At 44.1% G+C, this 27,693-nt stretch overlaps 1 protein-coding gene across 8 annotated transcripts in view; it reads left to right on the plus strand.

Annotated features, from left to right (window-relative positions):
* Positions 1 to 27,693, plus strand: part of POC5 (POC5 centriolar protein) — a 544,028-nt gene that overhangs the window by 346,910 nt on the left and 169,425 nt on the right. For all 8 annotated transcript variants that reach the window (XM_069627457.1, XM_069627460.1, XM_069627454.1 and 5 more), the window contains 2 exons: positions 4,242 to 4,421; positions 20,829 to 20,991. In XM_069627457.1, the coding sequence (XP_069483558.1) occupies positions 4,242 to 4,421; positions 20,829 to 20,991 (343 nt within the window). The remainder of the gene's footprint in view (positions 1 to 4,241; positions 4,422 to 20,828; positions 20,992 to 27,693) is intronic.

Below are 27,693 nucleotides of genomic sequence, written 5' to 3' on the forward strand. Positions count from 1 at the left end.
GTTGGTATTATGTGATTAATTTTGTTTGAATTATTATAATTTTTTTAAGTGGTTGGAATTTTGTAAAGGTTTTCTAAAAACCATATACAAATAAAACATTTTTTCGAAAGAAAGCCATCCAGCACACCTCAACAGAGACTAAGAAAATCTTTATCACCCCCATCCTCAAGGAGTTGCACTGGTTAATCCGTCAAACATGAGTCCTGTTCAAGAGCATATGTATCCCCTATAAAACAGTCGGAACCAAAACACCACTGTACCTGGCTGAGAAACGTATCCTCTCCAGTGGCCAACCAACCATCAGAAGCCACAACATTGCCAGACTGAAAACCAAGAACTGCAAGACGGAAAATACAAACGGTTCTTTTCCTTTCCTGCTAGTCATCCTGTCTCTGTGAGAGATTAGCAATGCAGATGCAACTAGTTCCCTCCATCTTGAACTTCAGGAAGGACCTGAAGATTCCACTCCTCAAAGAGTCTGATCACTCCACTCATGCCTGCTTCTCCCAAGCTCGTTCACTCGCCCTATAAATGCACGCTACCTCTGCTGCTGCCGCTCTAACACCATGTGCAGTGATGCCTTGATTCCCAACTAGGTTTGTCCTTAATAAATTCCATACCTACAAGCAGTTTTTCATCAGGTGTCTTCGGCCACCCTCATATTTAATACCATTCTGGATTTATACCCAGATGCAGTACCCAAACCGCTTCCATAGAAGGTATCCAAGACTGGAAGCACATCATCGATATAGGGAATTCGGTTCTCCTGGTCATACTCAACCTCTTAACATAATGCCCAGGATTCAGAATTGCTGGGAGCTATTTAGCTCCTGCTTCTAGCATGGGAGAGCGTGGTTAGCTTGAAAATGGGTTCTACCCGGAGCTACTTTTGGCTCCCCAGGCCAACTGGTACCTACAAGCATGCATATGTCAAATTAACTTCGGGAATTTAAGAATGTTAATAAACGAGAATTGGGACACATTTAAACAGTGGATCATACATAATGGACGAAAGTTGGTTTGCCTCTCCTGTGGAAGTTAGATTTGCAGTGGATTGTGTACTAGCTCCTGGTTCCCCAGCTATACCTGCCTACGAAGTGTTGCTCAGGAGATGCTCATCTAATCTTAATTTTTGAACCCTTATGTCACATGTCGACCAAGCAACACCATTTCCAACGTGGATGAGTTTTAAACTTCAGGCTTGACTGGTTTGCCTCTTAACAGACAAGACTCCAAATGGTCCACATAGGCAACATCAGATCATTGCACTTCCAAACACGTGAGAAGTTGCTCAAGTCGCCATCCTGTGGCAAGTTACCTTTTATCTAATAGTTCTTTTAAAATTTCAGCTCAACATACCTTGGTGCATCAATCTGCTGACATAGCTATACCTAAAATCTATAACCAAATGTCTGTTTCATTGAAAATATGATGCAGCAGAAATGCTTGCTTGCGTTCATTCAATCGTCCATGAGCAAATACCTAAAGCTCAACCCTACCAAAGCTCCTTTTGTGCTCCTCAGCATTCCAACTAAGCACGTACTCCTTGAATTCTGCTTGTCTGTCACAAATTTCTTTAGTTTCATGCCAACGCTAGCTGCAAATGCTAAGTCTTTCAATTCAACCATAGAGTGCAGCAACTCATTCTAACAAATTGTTAGGAGACACAAACTGTCTGTCAACTATCACCCCTTTGCAAAAATAAACTCCTTTTTACCACCCTCCGACATCAAGGCCGCTGTAAAATAAAATCCTATTCCTGCCGCACCTGTATTGAGTGTGGGGGATGGCATGCTGCTACAGTTGTCTCAACCTTGGCTCTCATGCCCCTTAAAGCTGTCAAACGTACTGCAGTTATATTGATAGCCGGAATATGAAAACTTTATTAGATCTCCCCCACTCTGAGAGTGTTTCAGTCTGTCTATACCAGTCTGGCTCATCTGTACCATCTTATCTATCTAAAATGCTAGTTTATTGTAGTAGTCTGCACAATTCCAGGAGCCACAACAACATCACAAGACTGCAAATGAAAAAGTATTGGAAAAAGAACACAAGGAAACTGCCCTTGTTGTGCTTTGTTCCATCACTGTGGAATAATATCCAACCAGACCTCTACATGGCTCCAAGGCGCCTACAGTTCAGAAAAGAACGAATTACCCCACTGTTAACCATTCCTAAATGAGTGCTTCTGATAAGCACATACTTCATCCTTCACTCACAAAGCTTATTGTGACATACGCTCTACTATGGATGATGTTGCCCATTTGTTCACTTTCCTTGTTTCCTAGCTAGGTCTGCACCTTAGAAAAACCTTATATATTTACATTTACTCGTAAACAGTTTGGAGTACACAGCTTTTCTTTCTCTCAACATTTCTTATTGTTTTTTTACAATATTGAACTGACTCCTTGCCATCTGCTGTAGGCTGGATTGGTATCTAGGAACAGACTCATTTTAGAAGTTTTGTATCTCACCTCTCCGTCCCCTTTCTTTTTTTTTTTGTTTCGATAATATATCTGCCTCTATAAGAGGGTGAGGTCATCCGTTCCTTGATCACCATCTCTGCAGTGGCCACATCAGATTATCACACCCGGCAAGCAGATATTTCTCGGTTTTGTTTCCAATATGACATGGATGACCTGCGCTGTCTCTGTGAAATAGCTTTGATTGTTACAGGGTGCAGGCGGTTGGGTATCTGCACCCCTGCTTGACACTCATGTTTCGGTGCTTAGTGATCTAGACATCTGCCCAGAGGATGCTGACGAGTGCCATCACTCAAGATGGTGGGTGCACCTTATCCACTGATGGGACCGGAGGCTCTCACATTGCAAAGTCTCGGGTACGCTGCCATTGACATGTTGCTCCTTTTCGCCTCAGTATTCTGTTGCCCGTTCCTTTTTTTTTCTATTCTCCACGTCCTTTTGCTGGAGTCAGTCCTTGACCTCCAGTGTTGAATCAACTGGAGTTGACACCAGCTCCTTTTCCAGGATCACAAGACATCCTTTGCTGCTGCTGGGTTCTTCATTGCCCTTCTAAGTTAGGCAAACTGGAGTGGAGCCCTGCTGTACCACCTTGTGCTACTGGACTACAGAACGTATCTTGCCACAGGTGGTAGTTTTATTTTTCCCCCTGGAGGGTTGCCCCTATTTTGAGACCTGTGCTTAGGAGGGCCTTCCGATTACCTCATTCTTATGAGAGGTGGCAGGCTTGCCTCCTTTAGGACCAGGCCTTACCGTTTTGAACCATGGCAACAGCGCAAGACTGTGGTAAGTCCAACCATGACCTGTAACCGTGGCATACACTCCTTCATTAGAACTCCACCTGAGGCTTCACTTTTTCACTGGCGCTCTTGTCTGTCTTGCATGCACATTATACGACGATCTGTGGGAGACAAGTGACGTTTACGGGTTATCACAATGGCACAGGATGCAGTGAGTGGATTTTCTGCCTCCAGGCAAGTGGAGCTGCCCTCTAGAATAAGAAAGCGCTCTGTGGGTCATGCAACCAATGGTTAAGAATATCACCTTCCTCACCACTCCCAGGCGACCTCTTGGCTCACTGCTGGTGTAGGCCATCACGCTGTCCAGTCATTTGGTCGACGGACAAATGGTCGACGCAATTGCAATTCGAAAGTTAAATGGTCGAATTTTTTATTTTATATATATAATATATATATATATATATATATATATATATTTTTTTTTTTTTTTCAGGTTTTCGTTTAGGAAAAAAAAGGGGTCTCCCACCTTGGGAGAACCATCCCTGGCCTAAACTACTGGCCTGATCCCTCACCTCTCATAGCATATCTTAGATGTACACCCTTTGTAACCAGTGTTTTATCATTGTACTGTGCTCTGTTGCACCCCAAATAGGTGTGTGCTGTATAAACCCACATGGATTAGCTATAGTGAAGCGTTGTGGTTTTTTAAATTTTCTTTTATTTATTGTAATGCTCCGTACAGGAACTGGGAGGTGCTTTGGGGTGTAGACTTGTGCGTGTATATGTGCTTGTCAATAGTTGTGATTGAATTGATGCATGCTTCACCTTCTAAAAAAGTAACATTGTAGTAGTTCCTTATCCTGGGAATGTGGAATTTGTATTACTCAATTGAGGCGACATTCATAAGAAACAAGCAGACTCCAGAAATATACAATTACACTTACCTGTGGTTTTGATTTTGTTTTTTTTAAAGCTCTTTTTCTAAATCCCACTTTACCTTTTTTTTTTTTATTTATTTAAGGCTTATGCAAGGAACCTGGCGGATAAGCACTATGCTATGACTTTAGTGAAGAAAGCATGGCGAGCCTGGCACTCAGTCATTCAAGAAAATTGGAAAGACCGAGTGGAGCAAAGCTGTAGAACTCGTGCTGAAGAAGTGTGTGTTCAGCTATCCAATGATTATGAAGCGAAAATTGCACAGGTAATTGGCACACATTTGGGTTTTCATCCAGAGTATCGCGACCTGGTGAAATTGTTATAATGTTAACCATAGATAGTAAAGTTCTGTAAGCCTTCAGATTTGGAATTTGTAACTGAATAAAGGAAAACTTGGTTCCTGGGGGATATATTTTCAGGAATCCATTTGTTACACTTTCATCCTTGACTGGTTTGCAAAATGAGTATTTTCCTGAATTTACGTTAAGCTTCTATTTTCTCAAAATGATCTTGTTGAAATTATTTGCGCTGAGTGCCCTTGTTTTTATTGATCTTTCTCAACACACATATGGATTGATGTATTCCTTGTTTGACACTACTTCTTAGTACTAGCTTTTTACATACTTCCTGCGGGCCAGGAATATAGCCTAACCCCTGTTACAAAAGAGAAATCATGCTTTCTTTTATAGATGTGCATTGGCCCTTTAACACAACACTGCATCCAAGAAATTCAGACCTCCAAAATGTCTTGCTTCACAATATCTTTCCCAGTTCATATTCGTACTACTAAAGGCTATAGCTCCTGTATGACTGCAATAGAGAGACACTTCTGAAAAGGGACACTATTATCCTAGGTAAGTAATGTTGGTTTCTCCATCATGGAGTCATCCCTATTAGTAAGGACCGAACCAGAAAGCTGGACGCTGGCCTTTAAAGATGTGTATTATTTTCTCTGCAATGGAACAAATACCAGAGAAAAGCCCGTCTCATTTGAAAATTAGCTTCGTGTTTAAATACAACAGCTCTTTGCAAAAGGTATGATTCAAGCCCAGGCATATTTATTTGAAGCATCATTGCCGCTTTTTTTCTGGTTGAGAAAACTCTTGGGTGAACCTGTAACGAGTAGTTTGCTTTTCAGTAACCAATTCTTGTATAGAAGGAAGTTCATTGGTGTTGATGACTTGGATCAAACACCTGTAAGATTTGCACATGTTCAAATAGATTTAAAAAGGCTTTACATAACTGATCAGATTATACGAGTGCAGAAGATTGGGTTTGGGGAAAAAAAACATAGCTAGGAGAGACTGTCATGAAAAATCAATGTTGTTTTTGGTTAAGTACATGGGTGAGTCTGAAAAACAGCTTTACACCTTTTGAAAACCATAAATGGTAAGAGCTGAGCAAGTCTGAATTTCGCTATCCCTCGATGAAAACTGAAAATCTTCTTCACAAGTAATTTAATTAATATGTGTGCATGGTATAGAAAATGACTGATCTTTTCTGTTCTCCATCACAGAATCTTCATTAGCGTTCAAAAACTCTTGACTAGCTCCGCCTATGGGCACGATCTCCGAACACAACTTCCTAATGTATATAAACTTGAAAGTATTAGTTTGTTTACAGTGCAAGGAAACCAAGTCCTAATATTCGCCAGACATGGTTTCTAAAGCAACCTATAACTGTGCCGCTGCCATCATGAACCCAGCAGTCACATACTGCTCATTGTGTCTCTGTATGGTAAAACCCAAAAGAAATCTGGTATTTTAATTTTAGTTTTTACAGTCACTGTGTTTTTAGTTTTGTCGTCCCTCAAATGCGATCTACACAAACCATAGATTTATTTTTCTTGGCCCTCGCATGAAATATAATCAAAACATAAACCTATTTTTGAAGACTTTTGGCCAGCCCCAGTGGCCACTTTACCCCACAGTCGAGTCAGTGAACCCTGAAAAAGGCCTTTAAAAAAATATTCCACACCCCTGGGGGTCCCTTGCCCTTCCGAGGGTTGCGGATCCCAGAGTTTTACAATATGCTCCTACGGCTGCATCCCGTTCCGTTCGCTCCATACTGTTTGAGCGTCCCTGACAGTGAATAGTTTTGGAATCTTTTGCGCCACAAAAATGGGTTTCCTTATTCATGAGGCTGAGGGCCTGACTGTTGACCCAGCCCTTCAGCGCCACGTCTAGTCCACATTTCCATGTGGGCAGAATCAGATCTGTACCACGATAGCTCAAATGTGTTCTGCATGTTCTCCCATATTCCCTTTCCTAGTTCTTCTACACCTGGCCTCCATTACCCTGATCCCTTCGTGCATTTTGGTCACAAGCGGCTTTCCCGTCTCCAGATCCCCATGTTCTCTTCCTGGAGTGTTTGGGATTCAAACTCAGGTGGGACTTCTGCACAGCGTGCAATGCCCTGACTCCAAATGTGTTAAAAGCAGGCTTTCCAGGTGGTGTGGGATATTGTCCATGTCTTCTCTGGATCATCTGCAGCCCATTACTCATCGGCTGAACAAATCGGATGAAGTACCTTGATTTTCCAGAACACCTCAGCAGGGCGGCTCCTTCCCTCTGTGTTCTTCAGCTGGAAGCACTCTGTCGGATCCTCATGCATTGCCATGTCCGAGACCGCCAAGGCTACAGGTGCTTCCGTTGAGGGGTCAGTGGACTCTTATAGGATCGGCAACAAGGGCATGTCGGCTCGAACACCGGACATCGGTCCGAGGAAACTACAAGCTTTACTACCGGACATAGGCGTGAGTTGGAGCTTGTATGCTTGAGGACTACTGGATATAGACCTGAGGGTGTAAAGTGTAAAATCTTGTGGTGTCCGTTCCGTTTGTGCAAAGATACTGAGCAGCAATTGAAGGGCTCAGATTGACCTGCAACACAGACCTCAGCGTCTGAGTTAAAGTTCCTGCATGCTTCCTCAGTTTGTCAGAACAAGATTGCTCAAAATGGCAGTGAGGCATGAGAGGGGTACCCCAAGTGTGCCTGAGGTGGACCCACCGTCTCCTAGGGTGGTAGGGGTGGGGGGTTCATCCCCTCCGAGATTGCCACAGAATCCTCAAACAGATGTGGGCATTTCTGTTCTTCTCATTCGCCTTCCAGGCAGGATTTCTTCCCCAGAATGATGTGGTCCCCCATACAGTTACCCTGCTGCACCTCTTACTCTACTACCTTGAGTTCTCTATGCTATTCAGAGGCATGAGTATTTCAAAGAATTGGCCTCGGTGCTCTCAGGTCCCAATGCTGAATCCTGCAGGAGCAGACGAGAGCCCTCCAGACCCCTTAGTCTGTCGTTTCTGCTACTGATTCATAACCAGGTTGTACTGATCCACACATGCATCACATCAACATTATATATAAGCAAACGGGGGTGGGGGGAGTTCTCCATCCTCTATGCAGGCTGGCGGTAGAGATTTGGGAGTGGGTCCTTTCTCAAGGGATGTCACTCCAAGCAGTTCACGTTGTTGTTGAATGCAACACGGGTGCAGACAGGGAGTGAACAATTACAAATGGGAATTATTTTGGGAATTCCTCCAGAAAGTGTTTGACCTCTGGCAGCAACCGTAGGTGGACTTGTGTGTAGCGATTACCAATATCAAGTGTGCTTGCTTCTTGTCTTGGTCAGACAAGGGCGACGGTTCGATGGGTGGGGAAGAGTTTCTGATATTTTCGAACCACCTGGTTTGTTAAGCCTTTCCTCTGACTCTTCTCATACAGAGGTTGATTGTCAAATCCTGCCCATTTATAGAATGCAGGATGGCACTTGTGGCTCCTCGCTTTCCCTCTAGGGTGTGGGTTTCAGGTCTGGTACATATAGCGAGAAAGTGTGCCCTTTGGCGGGAACTATTCAGGAAGATGTTGTCTCAGCAGCCAGAGGCCGTTCTAAGTCTGATCCCACACTCACTAGCACTTGTAGCGTGTTTCCTGAAAAACTGGCGCTGGCTCATCTAGGCTTCTCCGAGGAAAATCTTCTGCAGGGCCGGAAAGGATCTATTCATGCACCGTACAAAGTAAATGGCTGCAGTTCTGCTTTTGGCTAGAAGAGGGGAATGTGTACACATTGTCATACTGTCTTGAGTGCTGTCCGGTCCGTGTGGACACCTGTCGCTCATCTTGCAACGATCTGTGCATATAGAATTTCGGGAGACTTGAGGGTTTTTTTTTATCTTCTAAGCCAACCATTTGGGACCACAATGTGGTGCTGGCAGCGTTTACTCCTAAACCTTTGGAACATATATAGATATATAGCTTGTCACTTGGAGGATGGTGCTCCTGGTTGCACTGACTTAAACTAGGAGAGTTTCTTGTTCTTGGTTCTTGTAACATCAGAATCATATAAGATCATGTACAAGGACAATGTTCTCCGAATCTGCAAAGGTTTCTTGCTAAAAAATCGTGTCACCATTTCATTATCAATCAGGAGATTCTCGCCGACCTTCTTCCCTAAACCCTCATCCAGATGCAACCAGAATTTTGCATTGTCTCGATGTGAGACGGGCATTAAAGTTCTATTTCGCTAGAACCAATGATGTCAGGAAACATTATGCACTTGTTTCACTTTTGCAGGGTTTCAGCATAGGTAATCAACAATCCAAAGTGTCTGTTGCAAGGTGGATAGTAGTTGAAATTTTAGAGGCTAATAAGGCTCAGAAGAAAACGCCTCCAGCAGGAATCCATGTGGCAGGCAAAAGTGACAGCAGTAGCCGTTCAACAGCATGTCTCCTGGGTGTAAGGTCCCAGCTCTTTCTTCCAGCAAGACTACACGATGCACCCACATACACCCTAGGCTTGCCCCTCTACAATCCTTCTAAGACAAATTGCAGGATTGCCAACCCCCACGGTAAAGGGAAAGTGGATAAAATAATAAACCAGGTCTATGCTTGCCACTCACTGGAACTCTGCACTCCGATGACACTGACCTGCAAGGAAACAAACTGATTGTTAAACTAGCTCACTAAGACGGTCCACTGTCTTTTTAATTAGCCTCCTATAGTGATTAGGAAATACTACATGTAAAGCCTTTGCCTTAAGATGAAAGGCTTCTCAAATAAACTGCTGCCTTGCCTCCTTCAGTAAACCTCCAAAACCCCAACTTCTGAATCACTGGCGTCAAACTTGCCGCTTGTGCCTTTTAATGTCTTTTAATTTCTTCAGTTCCTTGTTCTAGAAAAGTCACTTTTCACTTAAGTTCGAACTACAGATCTTGGGACTTTCAGAACCTCAAGCAACTTTAGTTGCCTGCTTCTACTTCACAGTCCACTCACTAGTCATTATGTGCGCTGCTTCAGGCCCCACAGAAAATGTTGAACTGGTAACAACCGCGCTGCTCTGCAAAGCAGTCTTCCATAACTGCTTGTAGTTCACCGACAAACTGCATGCTAGCAACAGACGTTTCCTGACACAACGAAGCCCTTCAGATGACACGCGCGTGTCATGCTCACACTCGCCTCCAGGTCCTTTACTGTAAGGACTGTCTTTTATCCTTTGCTCTCACGGGCCAGCAACTTGAGAACAGCTCGGGAAGCGTGCACAACTGTTAACTTGGTTAGTACCCGTGTGCAGAACGTATTTAGTAAATCTTTTCAAATAAACTAAAAATCCAAAATACGCTTGTGCTAACAAGGTTATTCTGCAACTTTTAAAAACCACTTCAGGTTCTATATTTACAGGTTATGTACAGTTCCTTAACTTCTGCTTTAAATCTGAATACAATTCACTTAGCTTTTCTGCTTGCTGCAGCTGGTTCAATCTGCTCTTCTTTCACCACTTGCTGCTTCACTTTGTACTCCGTCTAATTGAGATTTCTTGGTTGTTTTCTGTGAAAATCTGTGAAGATCAATTTGCTGTGACCTTCATGGGTTGATGGGTGAATGAACAGCAGTTTAGAATCTTAAGACGATTTCAAACTACCTCACTGCCCAGCTCAGCCAATAGATCCTAAGGATCACAACCTCCATCTTGAACTTGGATAACACCAGACTCCTACATAGAAGGATTTAGGAAAATTGAACTTTTAAATAAACAAAACCCTCACTCGGCTGCAACCTTCTAGTGCTTCAGACCCCAAAGTCTCTTTCGAGTTAACAAACTAAAAGGGGACCCGACACTGGGACACTACCAACAAATCTGTTATGTGGGCATCTACCTTGGCTTTTTGCAAGCATTATTGCCTTGACGCCAGTTCCAGAGCAGATGCCTTCGGGCAAGTGGTTCTGAGAAGTCTTTGCTTAAAGTTGTTAGTGAGGTGTCCCCTACCATAGGGAGCGGTGCATTGTAACCCACATACAGTATGGAGGAAAGGGGACTGGGTGCAGGGGTAAAGAAAAGTTACTCGCCATACTGCGCTCCTAGTCAACTTTAAACCATACAACCCTCCCTCCATCCCCCTAAACTGTCGGGGTAGTTGGTAAACTCGTATCTGACATGAAACAGAGGGACTGAGGTTGGTCAACGGAGGGCAGGCCTAGTGATGTGTGGTCGCGCACACTTCTAAATTAAAGGAAAAGCGCATACTTTTGCAATGCAAAAGGCTTCAGTCCCGCCCCATGGCTAGGGCGCCCATACTGTATGGAGGAAAGGGAACCCTAGAATAGGAGTACAGTAGTCACTACAGTGAGCATCCTTTCCTTTTTCAGCAGACAGCCTTAATGACCCTGCTGAGTGTCCATGAACCACAATGGCAGCAATGTCCAAATCGCCAACCAGAATCTAGTAAATCTGATTACGCTTTATTAAGTCTGCTAACCAACTGGAAGAGCATGTGCAAACCCCAGCCCAAGTAGCAAATCCAGAGCCTGATATGCTATGCGTGGGTCTGCTGATTGTACCGGAGGATGCTATGATGTATGCCATAATACAAGGGTACCATGAGCCAGCCAAGATGTAATGTCCTTGCAAAGGTTTGGTGCAAATTGATCAAGTGGTTTGGGATGCAGACACAACCTAACATTTTATCTATGAGAATGAATAGGAAAAGGTTTGGAATCTCCCTACAACTTCACTGCTGGAAATGGAGGAAGTTATTCATGAAGAACTAGGCCGATAACTTGAAGGAAGTGGGGTTGGAACTTAAGCAACCACATTACCATCAACACCCCCAAAGATCATTCGTACCTGTAGGATCAGGAAACGGGCATCAACTGAAAGTAGCAGTGCTGAAAAGCAGTACATTCTGGTTACTCTCCTCCACTTCTCAACACCAAGGAGGGCAGAAGTGTCTCGCAACATCACCAGAGATAATTGGGTGTTAGAAATGATCAAGCATGTATACAGCATCTGTTTTTTCCTTCCAGCGCAATCATACATGCCTCCCTTGAAAGCCTTCTTGCAGCACCTTTATTGGCTATTCAGGAAGTCTGCACCTTAGTAGAGACGAATGCAGTGGAAAAGTCCTCTACCCAGGGTTAATACCTTCTTAAAATACTCTCTCAGCAGATAAGATCTATGCTCTAACGGTGGTGAACAAGTGGGTGAAGGACAATCAAGGATGCTGGTCCAGATTTCCCCAGTACTCCAGTAAGGGGAATGGCTCTGTGGCTCTGTGCCACAGACCCCGCCCCCAACCCCTCAGCATGCATATTTCCACATTTCAATTTCAATCCTATATCAAAGGTTCATGGGGATTGTGGTGCAGAATCAAAACTTTCAGTACTAAATATTTCCTTTCGGCCAGAAAATGGCCCCACATGTTTTCTCAAGGTACATGGCATTGGTGTTGGCCCACCTCCACGACTGGCTCATCAAGGCGTTTACACATGAAAAAGCAAGAAGGGATTTCCAAGTGATGTTCCCTACCCTTTGAGATCTGCATGTGACTCTTTAAACAAATTATTCAATACTCTGGAACAATTCTAGACCCCACGGCAGCAGGAGGATCTCCACAGAGGACAGTCTGTCCTTAATATCCAGAATCTAAAAATACAACATCACCCAATGGTGAGACAAGTGTCTTTCCCCCTTCTATCTTTGTTCCGAGATGCGAGACTGCACATGAGGCCTCTGCATGAATGCTTGAAAGATCAATGCTCAGATGAGCAAGATTTCTGGGAATACGGACTCTGAAAAACACAGGCACACATTTAAGTCAGTGTAGTAGTTTGAAAAGGAATACCTTTAATCATATTTCATCTCTTTCACCACCATTGTAATAGTCGATCATTACTGATTTCTCCCTGGTGGGACAGGGTTGCCTTCTTCGGAAATTATCAATGCAAGGCCTTTCATACTACAAGGAATAGTCCCTTCACATCAACACGGAGCTGAGGGAGGTCCATCTGGCTCTGAAAGCTTTACTGCCATATAGAAAGTCGACCTTCCTACTCATTCCCCCACCACAATGCGCTACCTGAACAAGGACGGAGAGACAAGTTTGAATCTCCCCTTTAAGCCATAATGATTTGCCACAAGCTCTTAACCAGTGATTACAGCAGTGCACAAGGCAGGAGTCGAGAAAAATCAGGCAGATAACTTAAGCAGTTATTCAATGGAAGATCAGGAATGGGGTGTATATTATGTACAGGTTATTTTTCTCTGCTTTGCTCCAACAGATTTGTTTTCCTCAGCCAAAACCATAAAATGCCAAAGCTTCGCCTCCAGTGATTAGGAGGCATGATAACTAAGGAATGCTGTTTAGATAGACTTATCAAACAAGTTTCTTTATGCTTTTCCTCTGGAACCCCTGACGCCCAAAGTGATCACCAAACTGAGGACATCCAAGACAACGACAATGATTCTGATCACTCCCTTTTGGCCGTGACAATGGTGGTACCCAGATCTCCATTGACTGTCCTTCCAACCATACAAAAGATTGTTGTGCAGACCGGTTCTCCTTTCCAGGCTTACAGGCAAAGTATCATTATGTAACTATCTTCAAAAAAGTGGTGGGGGGACTCCTTTGGATAGGATCACACACAATGTTTTTAAAAATTGTGGCAATGGGGGTAAGGAAGGTACTAGTTCTTTCCTACCTTATTCCCCTTCTATTGGATTTCGTTTTATCCTGCCATTACTGCTGAGCTGTCCTTCGTACAGCACACTTATATGGTGCTGGTACCTTTCCTTTAAGTGCCTAGAGGTGAGACAAAAGCACCAACACCCTTATATATTTTAAATTCATCCTCTGTTTGAATGCTTTCTAAACCAGCTATTCAAGATAGTATTGAGTCCGTGTATAAGCATGTGAAAACTGCACCTCACCATCATGATTGCTGGAGGCAATTGCACAATAGAAAGACTTCTCGTCCTTATTCCTTCCATGTTTCTCCTTTAGTGTTATCACTTGTAAGGGCATTGGTGTTTTTGTTTCATGTCCTGGTGTTTTCACATACATTTAAAGGAAAATGACCAACACCATACGTCTACTGTACTAAGGAGAGCTCAGAAGTAATGTCTGGATTCAGAGAAATCCAATAATGATTAGGTGTTTTTATCATTGTGTTTTTTGATGTATTGTAAAAAGTATACCCCCACACAGGATATCCATTGCCTCTGTGAAACGGTCCCACTAAAATGCCAAGGGGCTATGGCCCTGAACTGGGTTTCTCATATAAGGACGATGTTTGGCACCCTACAACTTGACATACTGTGGTCTGCCCCAGAATGTGAAACTAGTCAAGCCCAGCCTGAATTGCAAGAAAGTTTTAATCATGAAATTAACCTGAATGTGGCAATGTCATCCGTGTATGGAAGACAACTTCGATCAAACCATTCCAGGCTCTAAGATTATATTTGAAATTCTGGCTGGATATTTTACCATTATCTTCTTTTTCTTGCTCTTGGTGTGATGTCTCAGAAGACGATACCTGCCCTTTCTGTACAAACACAAATTAATTAATCGTTCATTTCTTATTCTTCGGTCCTTTTTACACAAAAGATAAAAGAAAATCTGAAAAATTGGCTAAGGAATAACACCATAGGAACAGTTTCAGATGCACTGTCCCTTTGTAAAGCAACAGTGTCTAAAGATTTTATTTACGCTGTTTGTTTTCTTTTGTTGATCGTGATTCTCCGTTAAGTCCCAAGGACGCGACTGCTTGTTCTTTTTGCATAGACTTGCATAATAGCCTGGTAGTTAAGGGGTTAAGAGAAAAAACACGAAAAACAATTAGACTGTATTTTAAGTACAATATGATCAAAAGTACTAATTTTCTGCCAGGGTTTTTTTAATTGTACTATCTTCAAGAATTCCCTTGGCACTTTTTTAGCTTTGTGTAATCTATGATATGATTAGATACTTATATGCTTGTATTTATTGATGTGATTTTACCTGCTTTTGCTTTTATGGAGTTAAATCCGAAATAAAGATTAAATGATGATGAAAAATTTCCCATGTTGGGATGGAGGAACAAAACGTCTGTCAAAGGGGTTGCTAGAGCACACATTCCTGGAATCTTCAATTGTGTCATGAAACCTGTTAGCGCAGATTCTGAGGTTTCTCCATTCATGGTAGGATTGTGTGGCTTTATTCGATCTTGAAATACAACTTTTGAGTTTCAAACCGCAATCTGACTGATTTCTTCAAACCCTTTGGGTCCATCTTCGAGGAAGATGACGAGGAAGACTGTCATACCTTTTTGGTTATGAACATTTTGGAACCCCTACTGTTACAGAAGAATTGATTTTGGATCAGTCTCCTCTAGAAGACTTAGCTTCATGTTTAAAGGAACATCAAACAGAATGATCCCAGGACCATGTGCACTGCACCTACTAATATCTCAACAGACAGACCATAAATTATTAATAAACCTCACAACAAAAAGCCTATTAGTTCTTTGTTTCTTTTTTAATGGTATGCCAACACGTATTTCAACGTATCCATGAGGTCCTCCTCAGGGCCATATAATACCAGTGCAAGTTCATCAACAACATTGTTTACAAAACACGTTCAATCATTTTCATACATTGCCAAACAAGATTTCCATCAAAATTTCTAAGATTCCACAACCTGAATAATATGTCAAATCCCAGCATAGGTTGCAGAGGAAAGCAAGAGAAGACGCATAACAACATACTATATATTTGTAACCCCCATTATATTCAACCCTTCACCATTCCTGTGTGGTCACCACAAGTGGGCATCAGTACATGGATATCAGACGTGGCTTAGTCCCACAGCTGATTACATAGCCTTGCATGTGCCAATCACATTTCCCTCACAAACTACAAAATAAAACTTTTACAGTTTCTTAATTCCAACCGAAATCTTAAATATACTCAAATCTTTCAACCTCCCTACAGAGGAAAGATAACTATGGACTCCTCAGACCTGAGGGTCCTAATCTTTGATTAGATTGCCATTTAGTTGAACACCCCTCCAACATACCTTTACATATCACCAAGCTGATAGCTACAACATTACCTTATTGTCTCACAATGATAAATGATGCAACTGTCAAATGCCGTAAATAAGTAGGAACACTCATCACTATTTTGTATGGTCCCCAATATTTGGCATTTCTAACGCGCCTCCTATACACGTGTTTCAAGGCGCGACGAGGCAAAGGAGGGGGAACAGAGGGAAGACAGACAGCGATCTTTCTAGGCCAGGTGACATTGAGATTGCGCAAGTGTAAGGGAGGGGGAAAGGGGTAACTGCGGGGGTAGGGGTAGTGCAATACATAGGAACAACAGAAAAGTATAAATATAAATAAATAAAACAATGGGTAAAAGTGCAGCCAGCTAATGGCAAGTTCAGGAGTAAGTGCAGACATCAAGTGTCAAGAGCTGGCGGGGACTGTAGGGATACAGAAACCGCCCCCAAGTGCATGGGTTGCCCGGGGGGCAGTGCAGGTGTGCAGCTGGCGGGGGAGGGGACCTGGGCCCGATATCGGAGGGTGACCAGTGCAGTTTCAGCCAGGAGTTCAGCAGGAGAGTGGAGGAGAGCAAGTAGAAGCAAAGAGTAAGGTCTTGAAATGCTTCTGGAACCGGAGGTGGTTCTCTTCAAGTTTCAGGGAGACTGTTCCGGAAGGAGGCCCCAGCCGAAGAAAAAGATCTACCACCAACGTGTTGGGATTTGGCAGCGGATGGGCGAAGAGCTCGAGAAGGAAGATATTTAGGTAGAGAAAGGTGGAGGTGGAGGTATTGAGGCCCCAGGCCCTAGAAGGCCTTGTGGACAATCCACAGGGTGTTGAACTTAATCCTCACAGCCACTGGGAGCCAGTGCAGAGAATCTCAGTGTATCTGCAAAACATCCAAAAACCAACCTTACTCTTAATTGTAAAATCCCACTGATTGTTCACTAATACACTAATAATACACACTTAACCTCCTTATGTCTAATTACATATGCCCCACTCACACCAGGCGTTTTAGGAAACCAGTGGTCTGAATATCTCCCCCGAGGTTGGATTTGACACAGCAGATGTTCACTCACCCAAATTCGGCCCATAGGACGGGCATGAACGGGGTTATTGAATACTTGGGATGGGGATGTCCTGCAAAGGACATTACCCAAGGTGACCTCTTGGATACAGGACCTCCAAGGAGCCTGTGCTACGCTTCCATAGAGCACTAAATAAACCCCATTTTGGAAACATGGCAAAAACCAGACACCACTCTGACTGTTAGATTTCTTGAAGCATAGGCCTCCTTCTGTGGATCCTGATTTCCTCTCTAGGCACCCAACACCAGGGAGCTTGGTTGTACAAGCTGCAATCTCAAAAGGCTACAACTTATTCAATCATCCCTCCAGATAGGGACGATAAGAAATATGACGCTCTTGCAAAAAGATTTCTCTTCAGGAAGCATGGCATTAAAAGCCATTAATGTATCTTGTGCACTGGCAAAATACTCCTATACATTGTAGTTGCCCAAGCCGCAGAAAACTTTTTTTACTGGCCATCTTTGAATTTGTTGTCGCCCACTCCCATTCCCCTGTCAGTGGCCTAGCCCCAGCATAAACAAATGCACACCACCATCTATGCAACATTCACACAGCATTAATTCGTGCACCTATTCACTTGCTCATTCACGCGCACACCCAGCCCCCACCCATGCATCATAGTCACTCATTCATTCACACGCGCACTCCTACATAATACATATTCTTACCTTCAGACCCAGTCTAGACTTTGCTCCTCTTAGAGCAGCAGCCTCCCAGAAAACACAGAAGTCCTCCTGCTTCACGCTGCACAAACAAGAACCACAAAGCAAAAAACACTTTCTGGTTCCTTCACATGTATGGAGGAGACTGAAAATGACCATGTTTCTGCCCAAGAAACTCTGTGCGGGATGTGCAGAAGCACCCCCGTGCACATTCAGAGGTGCAGTTCCCCAGCCCGCATCCCTCATGGGCCATGCAAGGCTGAGTAAGCAAAACACCCCTGGTCTTGCATGGTCAATTAAACATGCATGCTAGGTAACCAAAAATGTCAAAGGGAAGCAATGTTTCCCTTTGACAGTTTAAGCAAGCCCAGGCGGAGCGCTCCCTTTGCTGCAGAAAGCAGCTGTGGGAGCATTCAGTGTCTACCGCCACGGTTTTTGTGACTGTTTTCTGTGTGGCCTTGCGTTAGGAAGGATTGCCGTTGGGTGCAATTTTTCCTCCATTTATGTACCCCCCCAAACTTTTTGCTTTTGTTTGACTGACCTAACCAGCCTTCAGCTGCGCTCCCCTGGGCTTTTGCTTATTTCTTATGGGGAAACTGACACGTCCTTCAGACTGTCAGTACTGGGAAACTAAGTTTCCCTTAGTCTTTGACCATGTTCCCATTTCTTGGTAACTTTTTATCTGCGCACCAAGTACCTTACTGCACAGGGGTGTTTTTCATTTTATGGCCCTGCATACCCTCTAAGGATTTTTTGGTGGTTATACAAGTGTGTCTAGGACGAACTGATGGCAGCAGTTTACTTTTATAGTGTTTCTTCTACTTTTAAATTAACCATTTCCCGTTTACCGCTTTTGGCACAGTACTTTGGGCAGTGCTGAAAATGGCTGTGCCACAAAGTCTTTTGTTCTGTATTTTGGCCATTTTGTCCCTTTGCCTCCCCCCAGGTTGAGCAGACCCGGCCTTTGCTTATTTGGGCATGCATCCTCCCATGGAAACAATAAGCTTTCGCAGGCTTCTGCATGCCGCATGTGTTCGCGCCCAGGATGAGTGTTGGGACGTATGGTCCCAATCCACACCACTGGCGCCAGAATGTCTGGTGTGCCTGAATGACTGGCACCACTGTGGCCTGCATGCAAGAGAGCCGATCTTTCATTGGTTATCCCAGATTTTTTGGCGCAAAGGTGATCTAGGATAAGAGACGAGGCTCTGCATCCATTCCAGGTCGAACAACTGAAGTTCTCTCCGAACTAAAGAAGGAGCCAAGTATCCTGAAACGCTGAAGCAGACCCGTGGAACCGCCAGAGACGTGCTGGAAGGTTTGGCACCCTGAACCCGCTGTTGCCCCGTCGGACCCCTGCTTGTGTATCGACCCTTTGGAATAGTGGGAACTACTACTCTCGGCACCTCCTGATTACCCTCCAAAAGAGCCTCATCGGAAGTGTGCCTGGGCCATCCAGTGAACTGGCCAGCTCGAACCAGTGGTATCGCATAGGAGTGCCGCTGTCCTGAGTTGACCGCTAGCTTGTGGTCCTGGGCCCTCTCCCGCCAAATTATGTAGTACTAGCTCTTCTGGGCTACAGTTTAGGAGAGTGCACCATGACTGTGGTACCTGTGTTGCCCTGCTGTGGTGACGGTCCTTGTAGGAGCCTTGCCTGCCTGTCCCGCTGTGCCCTGAGACATGCTGCACTAGAACTGTCCTTTTCTTCATCGTGAGCTGAAAAAAAGCTACTGTCCCGCCATGGACGATCGTCCCGCAGCCGCTGAGAGTTGGAGCGACGTGCAACTGCAGGGGTTAAACCCACAAGCGACCAGGACTAGACTGGCAAAGGTTGGTGCGGACTTTGTCAAGGGTCAGTGAGTACTTGCATCACTTACCGGTAGCCCCCTAGCACAGCCATTGTTCTGTACGCATGAGAAGCCCTAAAAAGATACTCGCCTTAGCTGGGCTAGCCTGCGCTCCCTAGCTATTCACGAAATGAGAAAGTTGCTCTGCCTGCAAGGGGAGACCCTCCTCGAATAGTGGCAAACTGTTCATCACCTCAAGCCCCTTCCTGAACTGCTACAGCTCCCTGAGCGGACCCGCTTTCACTCTTTACAAACGACCACACGCTTTCAATGCACTACTGTAATTCTGAACACAAGGCTCCCCACTTCGTAGCGCTGGACTGCTCAAGTTAGGGATAGATTCTGATGAACTGCCTAATGCTATATTTGTGTTAACCCACCCTTCTGTTACAGGTTGTGGCTGTGTTTTACCCCTTGCTGCATTAGGCGAAACGGAACTGTATATGTTAAATAGTGAAAAATGTATATATTTTTGTTATACATTTGTCTAAAAGAATTCTGTGGAGTTTTACTGCGTGTGCTCATTGTGGGCTTCTGATCACCCTCACCCCTCGTGAGACTTAGTCTTCACCACCTGCCAAGCTACCGTGATTGGTCTGGCTTGTCCAGAACAATCCCCTGTTCGACTAAACTAGGGTGGCCTTGTAAACTTCTGGCCACCATGTCAGAGTTTAGAAATACATCTTAACATCTCGTCTGTCCGTTTCATGACTGTATGAATGTTTGCTTTCATTGTTTAGGGCTTCCTTTTCTTCCCATCCGTTAGCCTATGTGTATAGTGCCTACCACCAGGCAGTAGGCTTACATTTGGTATTAGGAGTTGGCAAGGAACTAAATAATGATTGTTGTTTCTATACATACTCTCTTTTACTATGAGCTCTTTTTAACCTGTAGTACTTACTTTACTATTTGGATATTCTATGTGTAATATTATGACAGTGTATCTTTAAGTATACCATCGTAGTGTCATCATCTTTGTGTGTATCTTCTGTGAATAAATGTACTTCAGTGCCATCCTTACTCTACCCCTCCCATGAGTTAAGCCAGTTGTGCTGCCATAGCTACTCTTATAGAGGTTGGTCTACCTTTTGGTTGGAACGCTATTTTGCCATTAGTTTGGATGGTTTCATATCCCTCAATATCGCCCCCGCACTTTTTGGGAAGAATAAAAATGCTTTTATTTTTTCTAAATTGATTTTAAAGCTGAGGCCTGTTCTTTATAAATTGTTGATTTGATGTTGATGGGGCTTGTCCTGGTCCTTGTTCTGTTTACGATTTATTTTAATAGAATCTTACCATTGTCCATAGGGCTGCTTGTTTCTGTGGGGATTGATGTTTTAATTGTACTACCCTCTCCCACCCTTTCTGTTTCCTGAATTGTTCTGTAACATTTGCGTTTTTATAACGTGTAGTTGGCACTTTACATGTACTATTTATATTGTTCTAAAGCACCCAGTGTGCTATTGAGACCAGTTTACGCTGTACGAAATGTACAATGAAATTAAATGAAAAATGCAAGTGTTACATTTCGGTCTCCAGACGAATTTACTGCTTTTATAAGTAACAGCTCTCGCTTAGCTTATGTTTGTTTTTAAACGTTGAATTGTAATGTTCTGTTTAGTAGATTATCCTATTTATAAAATGCACAAGACCCCTTCTTTTGAGAAACTGTGTTGCACTGGCAGGCGTTTTATTTTTTCGCAACCCAAATCATTATGAATGGTGTTTCCCAGTGATTCTTAAGGTGACCTTTTTTTGTGTGTGTGGCTTTTTTAGTATAATGATGCTCTGGAGGAAGCAAAAGCTGAAATTCAACAATTGCTTGGTGATCGAGAACAATTTGAAGGCTCCATGAAGAAAGCTTTTATGCGTGGTGTATGTGCCTTGAATATGGAAGCAATGACTATGTTCCATGGCAGAGAAAGTAGACTGGACACTGGTTTGTATATGAACATGGCATGTTATAATTACGAATTACAGTCGATGTCTGGTAATGTCATTTTCAGCATTCATTGAATTATAACAGTATAATAACTCTTATGTGGTGGAGTAGTAGACTGTGCAGTGTTACCTTGAAGTGTATTTGCTCCATCTCTGCTCTTGATATGTACTCTTGGCTTTGAGAATAGAGACCTGTTTTACATATTCCCATTTCATGCCTTGTGTGATCATTATAAAAAGCTATCGGAACACTGCTGCAGTGTTAAGATCAGACCCCTCTCCCAAGTAAGCACACCTAGCCCATGGGCCACAATGCGCCCCCCCCTTTTGTGGAGGCCTGCTGGTCTTCTTGGTTCCGCCCAGTGAGGAAGACGCCAGTGTCCCTTAGTTCCCCACAGGCTTCTGGGTATCAAGTGATCCCCCCCCCTCTCTCTCTGTAGTGCAGTGGTCCACAGCCCCTTTTGTTCCAGCACAGGAGTCAGACTTCCTGATCCTGCAGGGAAGTCTTGATAGCACTTCCTGGTTTCCCTCCTCTATTTCTATTCTAGATGGACCAATCAGAAACCAGTAACCACTAGACTGTTCCTTGTGGTTCTCAAGTGTGCCCATGGATTTGATATCAGATTAACGCGCTTAATAACCAGAGCTTTCAATGCGCGGACCTGAGGATCGAACCTGTATTGCTCCATGACGTCTTGTTCCAATACAAATAAAAACACCTATGTAACAACCACAGCTAAAACGTGTGAGACCCTTTTATATTTAAGGGTCATATTACTCTCATTGCAAGTTAACCAGGACGTTTTACCTTTCACATCAGACAAGGAGCAGGAGATTCCTATTCACTATTGTAAACAGTTTCATTTGATAATGAGCAACTTCATGCAATCCTTGGATGTATTGCCTCCTGAGACGACTGCTGTTTCAGGGCTTTTTTCAATCCTCCTCCACTCCAAATAAACTTTCTGAAGGTTTGCATTATGGCGAAAGCAGTACACAATGTGTGAAGGCCTAATTTGGAACCAATAGTCTCAAACTCTTTGAATTCTAAAAATGGATCTCCAAAGGAGGAACCATTAGAAGTTTTGTCGAACTTGCCTGTACAGTAGGTAGTGATTTCTGTGGTTGTGGGTAAGGGCAAATGTCCTATTCAGAATTCTTTGACTATCTTGTGCAACGATTCTAAGCTGTGATAATCTCGTGGCAAAAAGAATGATCAGAATGCTACTTTCTTTCAGACAGATTAATGTGAACTCTGTTCTGGCTGGTTACAACTTTTAGAACTGGGAGGCTATGGACACATTAGTGATTTGCTTCTCCCCTGAGGCCCAGGTGGAATTTCTTTTTTGTTTGTTGGGTGATACTTAAGCATCTTTGCAACAGCTGCAAGTCAATCAAGATTTTGCCAACGCTAGTAGAGGCCTTCTTATACAAACTGCAGAATATACAGTCATGTATTTTGAAAAAATGTATCACTTCATGATATCCAGGATAAGGTGATGGATTTGCCATTTAATGGGAAACCAATATTTTCTCCTTCACTGATTACTACAAACCTGCAAAACAGGTGTAACTATCTCAATATTGCTGAGTACAATTTATGTACATTCCAGAGCGGGTTTCCAGCTCTCTGCTTCCTTCAAGACTTTCAAAGCAGGATAATCGGCTAAAGGAAAACTTTCTGGTCCTTCTTCTGAGTAGGCCAAAAACAATAGATTTAGCTACAGATCTAAATCCGCAATGTTCACTTCTATCAATCTGGACGCTGCCCCAAAGTCTGCTTCACTTGTAAGTGGGGTATCCAAAAGAAGGGGACTGCTATGTGAATGATTGGTTACTAGGTTAAATCATCCAGACCAAGTTACCTAGTCCAACCTACGTTCAAAAAGATCAAATTAATATCCCCTCACGTAAAGAACACCACCATGTCAGCCAAAAATGTAAAGAAAATATATCGCATCTTATTTTCATCAACATGCCATAAAAGAACATACAATATGACAATCAAAGGGAAAACAAATGTAAGTGGTGGTTCATTCTCTTCCACCACCTGGTCATCATGCAATCCCAGTAAGTGCCAGGCTTTCCTCATTTTGCAAAGCCTGATGGAGCATCATACAAGATCCATTGGTGCTCTCGATCAACAAGGAAGGCCTGGCCATAAACAATCCACACTTGATTTCATCATCTGCTCCAAAGCTTCAGAGGTCTATCCCAATGCTCACACAGGAGATTCAAAATCTTCTCCACCTCAGAGCCATACAAATGAATCCAGAAAACGAGAAGGTTCAAGGTGTCTTCTCTTTTTACTTCAGTGTAAAAGGAAACTGGTGGAATAAGACCTATTCTAGACCTTTTAGCTGAAGGAGTTCCTTTTCTTCGAGACTTTTCATATGGCAACATTGGCACAGATTTTGGACACTCTCCAGATGGTGGACTGACTTACATCTGTGGATTTTCTGGATGCCTATTTCCATATCCTCATTAAGAGTGAGCACCGTCGGTACCTCAGGTTCCCTTTCGAAAGCCAGCAGTTCCAGTACATGTGCCTTCCGTTCAGCTTGAATGCTGCTCCCAGGGTGTTTACGAAAGTGATTTTGGTGGTGGCAGTTCTCTTCTGTTCCAAATGCATGGGCGTAATTATAGGTGGGGACGGGAGGTTTTGTCCCCACCAACTTGTGTCATGCCTTTTTGTCCCCCCCATATCTTTTGGCAAGAGGGCCGGGGGGGCCGCATTGTGACCGCCTGATACCTGATTTGACTTGATAATGAATGCGTAATTTGAGATGTATGAATGAGTTCTTTATAAATGTATTGTTAGGAAACTTTAAAAAGCAGATTATAAATCACAGTGCGCTGCTTGTTTTCCTTCATTGTTTGTAATTGAGTCAGTGCATTTTATTGGTGAAGCATTGGTCCTGAGTTTTATGATTAATAGGGAAACAAATTGGTGTTTCCTTGCAGAGAGAAACGGTGAGGGAAGTGCGTTTCCATAATACTCGTGATAAACCCTAATCGGGGGGAAAAACACGTCTGTGCATTTTGGCCGTCTTTGAGCAACAGCTGCACTCCATAAAGAAAGTAACTGCAAACAATCAGTTTTACCCAGTGAAGACTGGGAACAAAAGGATAGCTAGGTAAGGGGCGGTATGAGGTACGCGTGGAAGGGGAAGACCAGGGGAAGGTGAGGTAATGGGAGACAGCGCAATGAGAAGGAAGCACTTGTCCAGAGGGGTGTGCGGTGAAGCGTTGGAGGGGATACCAGGGAGTAGCGACAGCAGCGTAGTTGGCAGCAGACAAGGGATCTGAGGTGCCATGTGGGAGCGATACCTGGGGTAGGTGAGGTGATGGGAGACAGGCAACAGCACAGCGAGAAGGCGACAAGTGGGGGCGGGTGAGCTGCCGTGGGGGAAGGGGTGATCAGGTGAATATGAGGTGATGGGAGACTTGTCCTGGGGATGTGAGGTGCCATGTGGGAGGGGTGACCGGGGGGGTAGATAGATAGGTGATGTGATGGAAGAGGGGCTTTGGGGGTAGGAAGCGAGCCATGGCTAGGGAAGTGTTGGGTATTGCGAGGGCGGGGTGCTGGGTGAAGTGCTAGTTCACACTTGGAAAGAGGGGGGTTGAGCTGCGATGGGGAGTGGGCACATACATAGGAGAACCTGAGATGGGACAGATAGGTACTTGAAGATTAGGGACATTCTATGGAGCATGTAAGGGGATAAGAGAAGGGCAGTGATAAGCAGAACAGGAAAGCCCAGAGAAAACGAGTGGGCGACTGTCTAGCGATGCCTCGGGGGTCATTCTGAAGGGGTGGCGGATGATAAGGCGGGTCTAGAGTTAGCAGAGGAGGCCTGCCCATGGTCTAGTGAGGTTAGTGGGGCAGAGTTTGGGTGAGCAGGGGAATTGCATGGCACAAGAAATGTGAGGTGGCATATCTGAGTGAGCTGGTGGCTAGTCATGCGCAGGGCAGGCCAGGCAGGGTGTTGCGCGATAGACAGGGTGAGGAAGAACATGCCAATGCGTGGGAGGGTGGGGGTGGTAAGGTCGGAAACTGCACATTAAGTGATGTAAGAGGGTGTGGACTCTCCAGAAAGGGCATGTGGGCTGATGTTGAACGTGGTGAAAAGCAGGGAATCCGTAAATTCATAAGTGTTGTGCATTTAATGACCCCACCCCAAGACTGAGGGAGCTGTAATCAGTGGTCGAAGTGGGCGGGAGCGGTCGGGAGCGGTGCTCCTCTACTTCTTTTAATTAAGTTGTACTGTTCCTATACTTTTATACCGGGATGGTTTCGATTTAAAATAAAAGTGTAGGAAGAAGTTGAAACTTGCACTTTCAGTGCACCGCACTGAACGTTCCCTTAAACAGCAGGCACATGTGTTTTTCGGGTTTGTATTGTGCATGGGAGGGGGCGTAGCGATGGGGATTGTGGGGAGCGGTGCAGGGCAGTAGGGAACATAGTTCCACTACTTCTTTTCGTACACTTCGACCACTGGCTGTAATACTTGTTGTGTGTTCCTGTTTAAGTTGTTGGAGTTTCCATAAGTATATTACACCTGTTGCGGCACTCTCCCATCCACGCCCCACCCCCAAAACACCCCGAATTTGAGTGTTCTCATTTGGCAGACATGAGATGCATGTATGTGGGGGGGGCGGCAGAGGGCGTGTGTGGGGAGGGTATGCATGTATGCATTCGTTTTAATATAGCATGAACCTAGCCAGTGGTACAGATCATATACATGTTATGGATAATAACTATAAAATGGGTGGGGTGGTGCATGTGGGAGTGCAGGTAGGGCTGGTCCATTTAAAGCACTGGGTGACGATTACCACCTGGTACTCCCTGTTGCCTTGGGGATTTGTCCCAAATTGTACAGTTTTTCTTAAGTTTATAATCTCCATCGTGATTGTTTCCTGGATCCTGATCAAGGTGCACCTTAATTAGGAAAGTAGAGTTCATTGTCTTGTCACCGTGCAGACAGTAGCCAACGGCAAATCAATGCAGTGATATATTTGCAGCAATGGTTTGTGCGCTGCACAAGTCACCACCCAGTTGGTTAATGGAGTCTATGTGATGATCCCTTTTGTAACAGCACTGTTTTTTTCTGATGTGCCCAATGTCCATAAAAGAGCACACTGGAATGTTTTGTGTATATGACTAACGCGCATGCCATACTGTGCCCACACTTAAACACATAAAGCAAAGAAGTGGCCTCAAATTGTAAATCCACTAGGCCAAACACCCTTTCTGCACTGCCGTATCATGATTTTCACTAGCTGCAGGCCAACACTAATAAGAGATGCTAATGCCAGCTCTGTTAGATAAAGCATGGGCCTGTTCTTTTTTGCCAAAATAACCCCTGATGACTGCATAATAGTGAGGAGGTAGTGGCTGAGGAACTGTGCACCCTTTACCATGCATTAGAAGGCAGTTTTATTCAAGATGCTTCATCAGCTTATTACCGGTCAGGCTAAAGTTTGAAAAAGCTACAAGCTTTTCTGTGCATTGTTTATTGGGTCTCTCTTGTGCAGTACCCTGCCCTGTATGTAGATATAATTCTGTATACGTGTTTCTGTATTGGTGTTGGCATGCCCACACTGAGACCTAGTCACCCCTCCTCTAAAATTCTTCAGAAACAATAAGCAAAAGAACCCTTGTACCCCATTTGAGTGGCTGATGTTACAGCCATTTTATACTCGCATTCAAAAACATAAGCTGTCCAAATGAGCATGTATGGTTCATGGTTACAAACATTTTATGTATGTTTCAGAAGGTGGGCATGTCTTTAGAATTTAATTTTAAAGATACCCTTCAGTCTTATGGAAGTTATAACCGAGCACGTCGGCAATGGACTCTTGTGTAGTAGTTTAGTCTTGTCCCTCGGTGCAACGTCCGCCCACTCCACCTCGCCCCTTTCTTTCAGTTGTCATGATTTCCCCCCACCCCCAACATTTTCAGCAAAGTTACTGGTTTGGTTGTTCAAGCCTCCCTCTCAGAAGGAAAATGTGAGCAGTCGGAACAGTGTTGTGTGCAACACCCTTCACGATCTGGGGTTTTCGGTCAACATGAAAGTCATCAAAGAGGATTTTGTTCATAAGGGCAATACTCGACAACTCTCTGGGATCATTCCATCCTCCTGACAGGATTATGGCATTGAGACAGAGTGTTCACCATTGTTCCATCAGGAATCAAAACATCTGCCTGGTAGTTCCAGAGGCTTCTGGTACTGATGGCCTTGTACCTTCTGTGTGTGCCCCTGACCAGGCTCAGGATGAGACCCTTGCAGTTACTTTTACTGGCAGACTGGGACCAACTTTCGGACCTACAGTGCTTGAAAATGTCTATCACAAAGGTGATCCAAAGTTCCCGCAAGTCGTGGACTCTGGAGAAGAACTGCTTTACAGGGGTTGTTTTTCCCTTCAATCTCCCAAATCTCTGTGATGGCAGACGCCTCCCTCTCAAAAGGGGTGGGAGGGTCGTCAATTCAAAGTCCACCAAACTCGTAGCTTGTGCCGTTTCGAGGACAGACTTCTTCATATAAACTAGGGGGTGTCTCCCATCTGTTTCCTGTAGGTGTCATTATGGAGTTTGGGTTTAGAGTGGTAGGCTGTAAGTTGGTTCTCTTGGATATATCCTGCATTGTAAGGTGAGCCTTTATATTGGCTGTAGTAACTGACATATGTATGCAATGAGCCT

The sequence above is a fragment of the Ambystoma mexicanum genome, chromosome 6p (assembly GCF_040938575.1).
Source record: "Ambystoma mexicanum isolate Mex_15411 chromosome 6p, UKY_AmexF1_1, whole genome shotgun sequence".
NCBI classification, from domain to species: Eukaryota; Metazoa; Chordata; class Amphibia; order Caudata; family Ambystomatidae; genus Ambystoma; species Ambystoma mexicanum.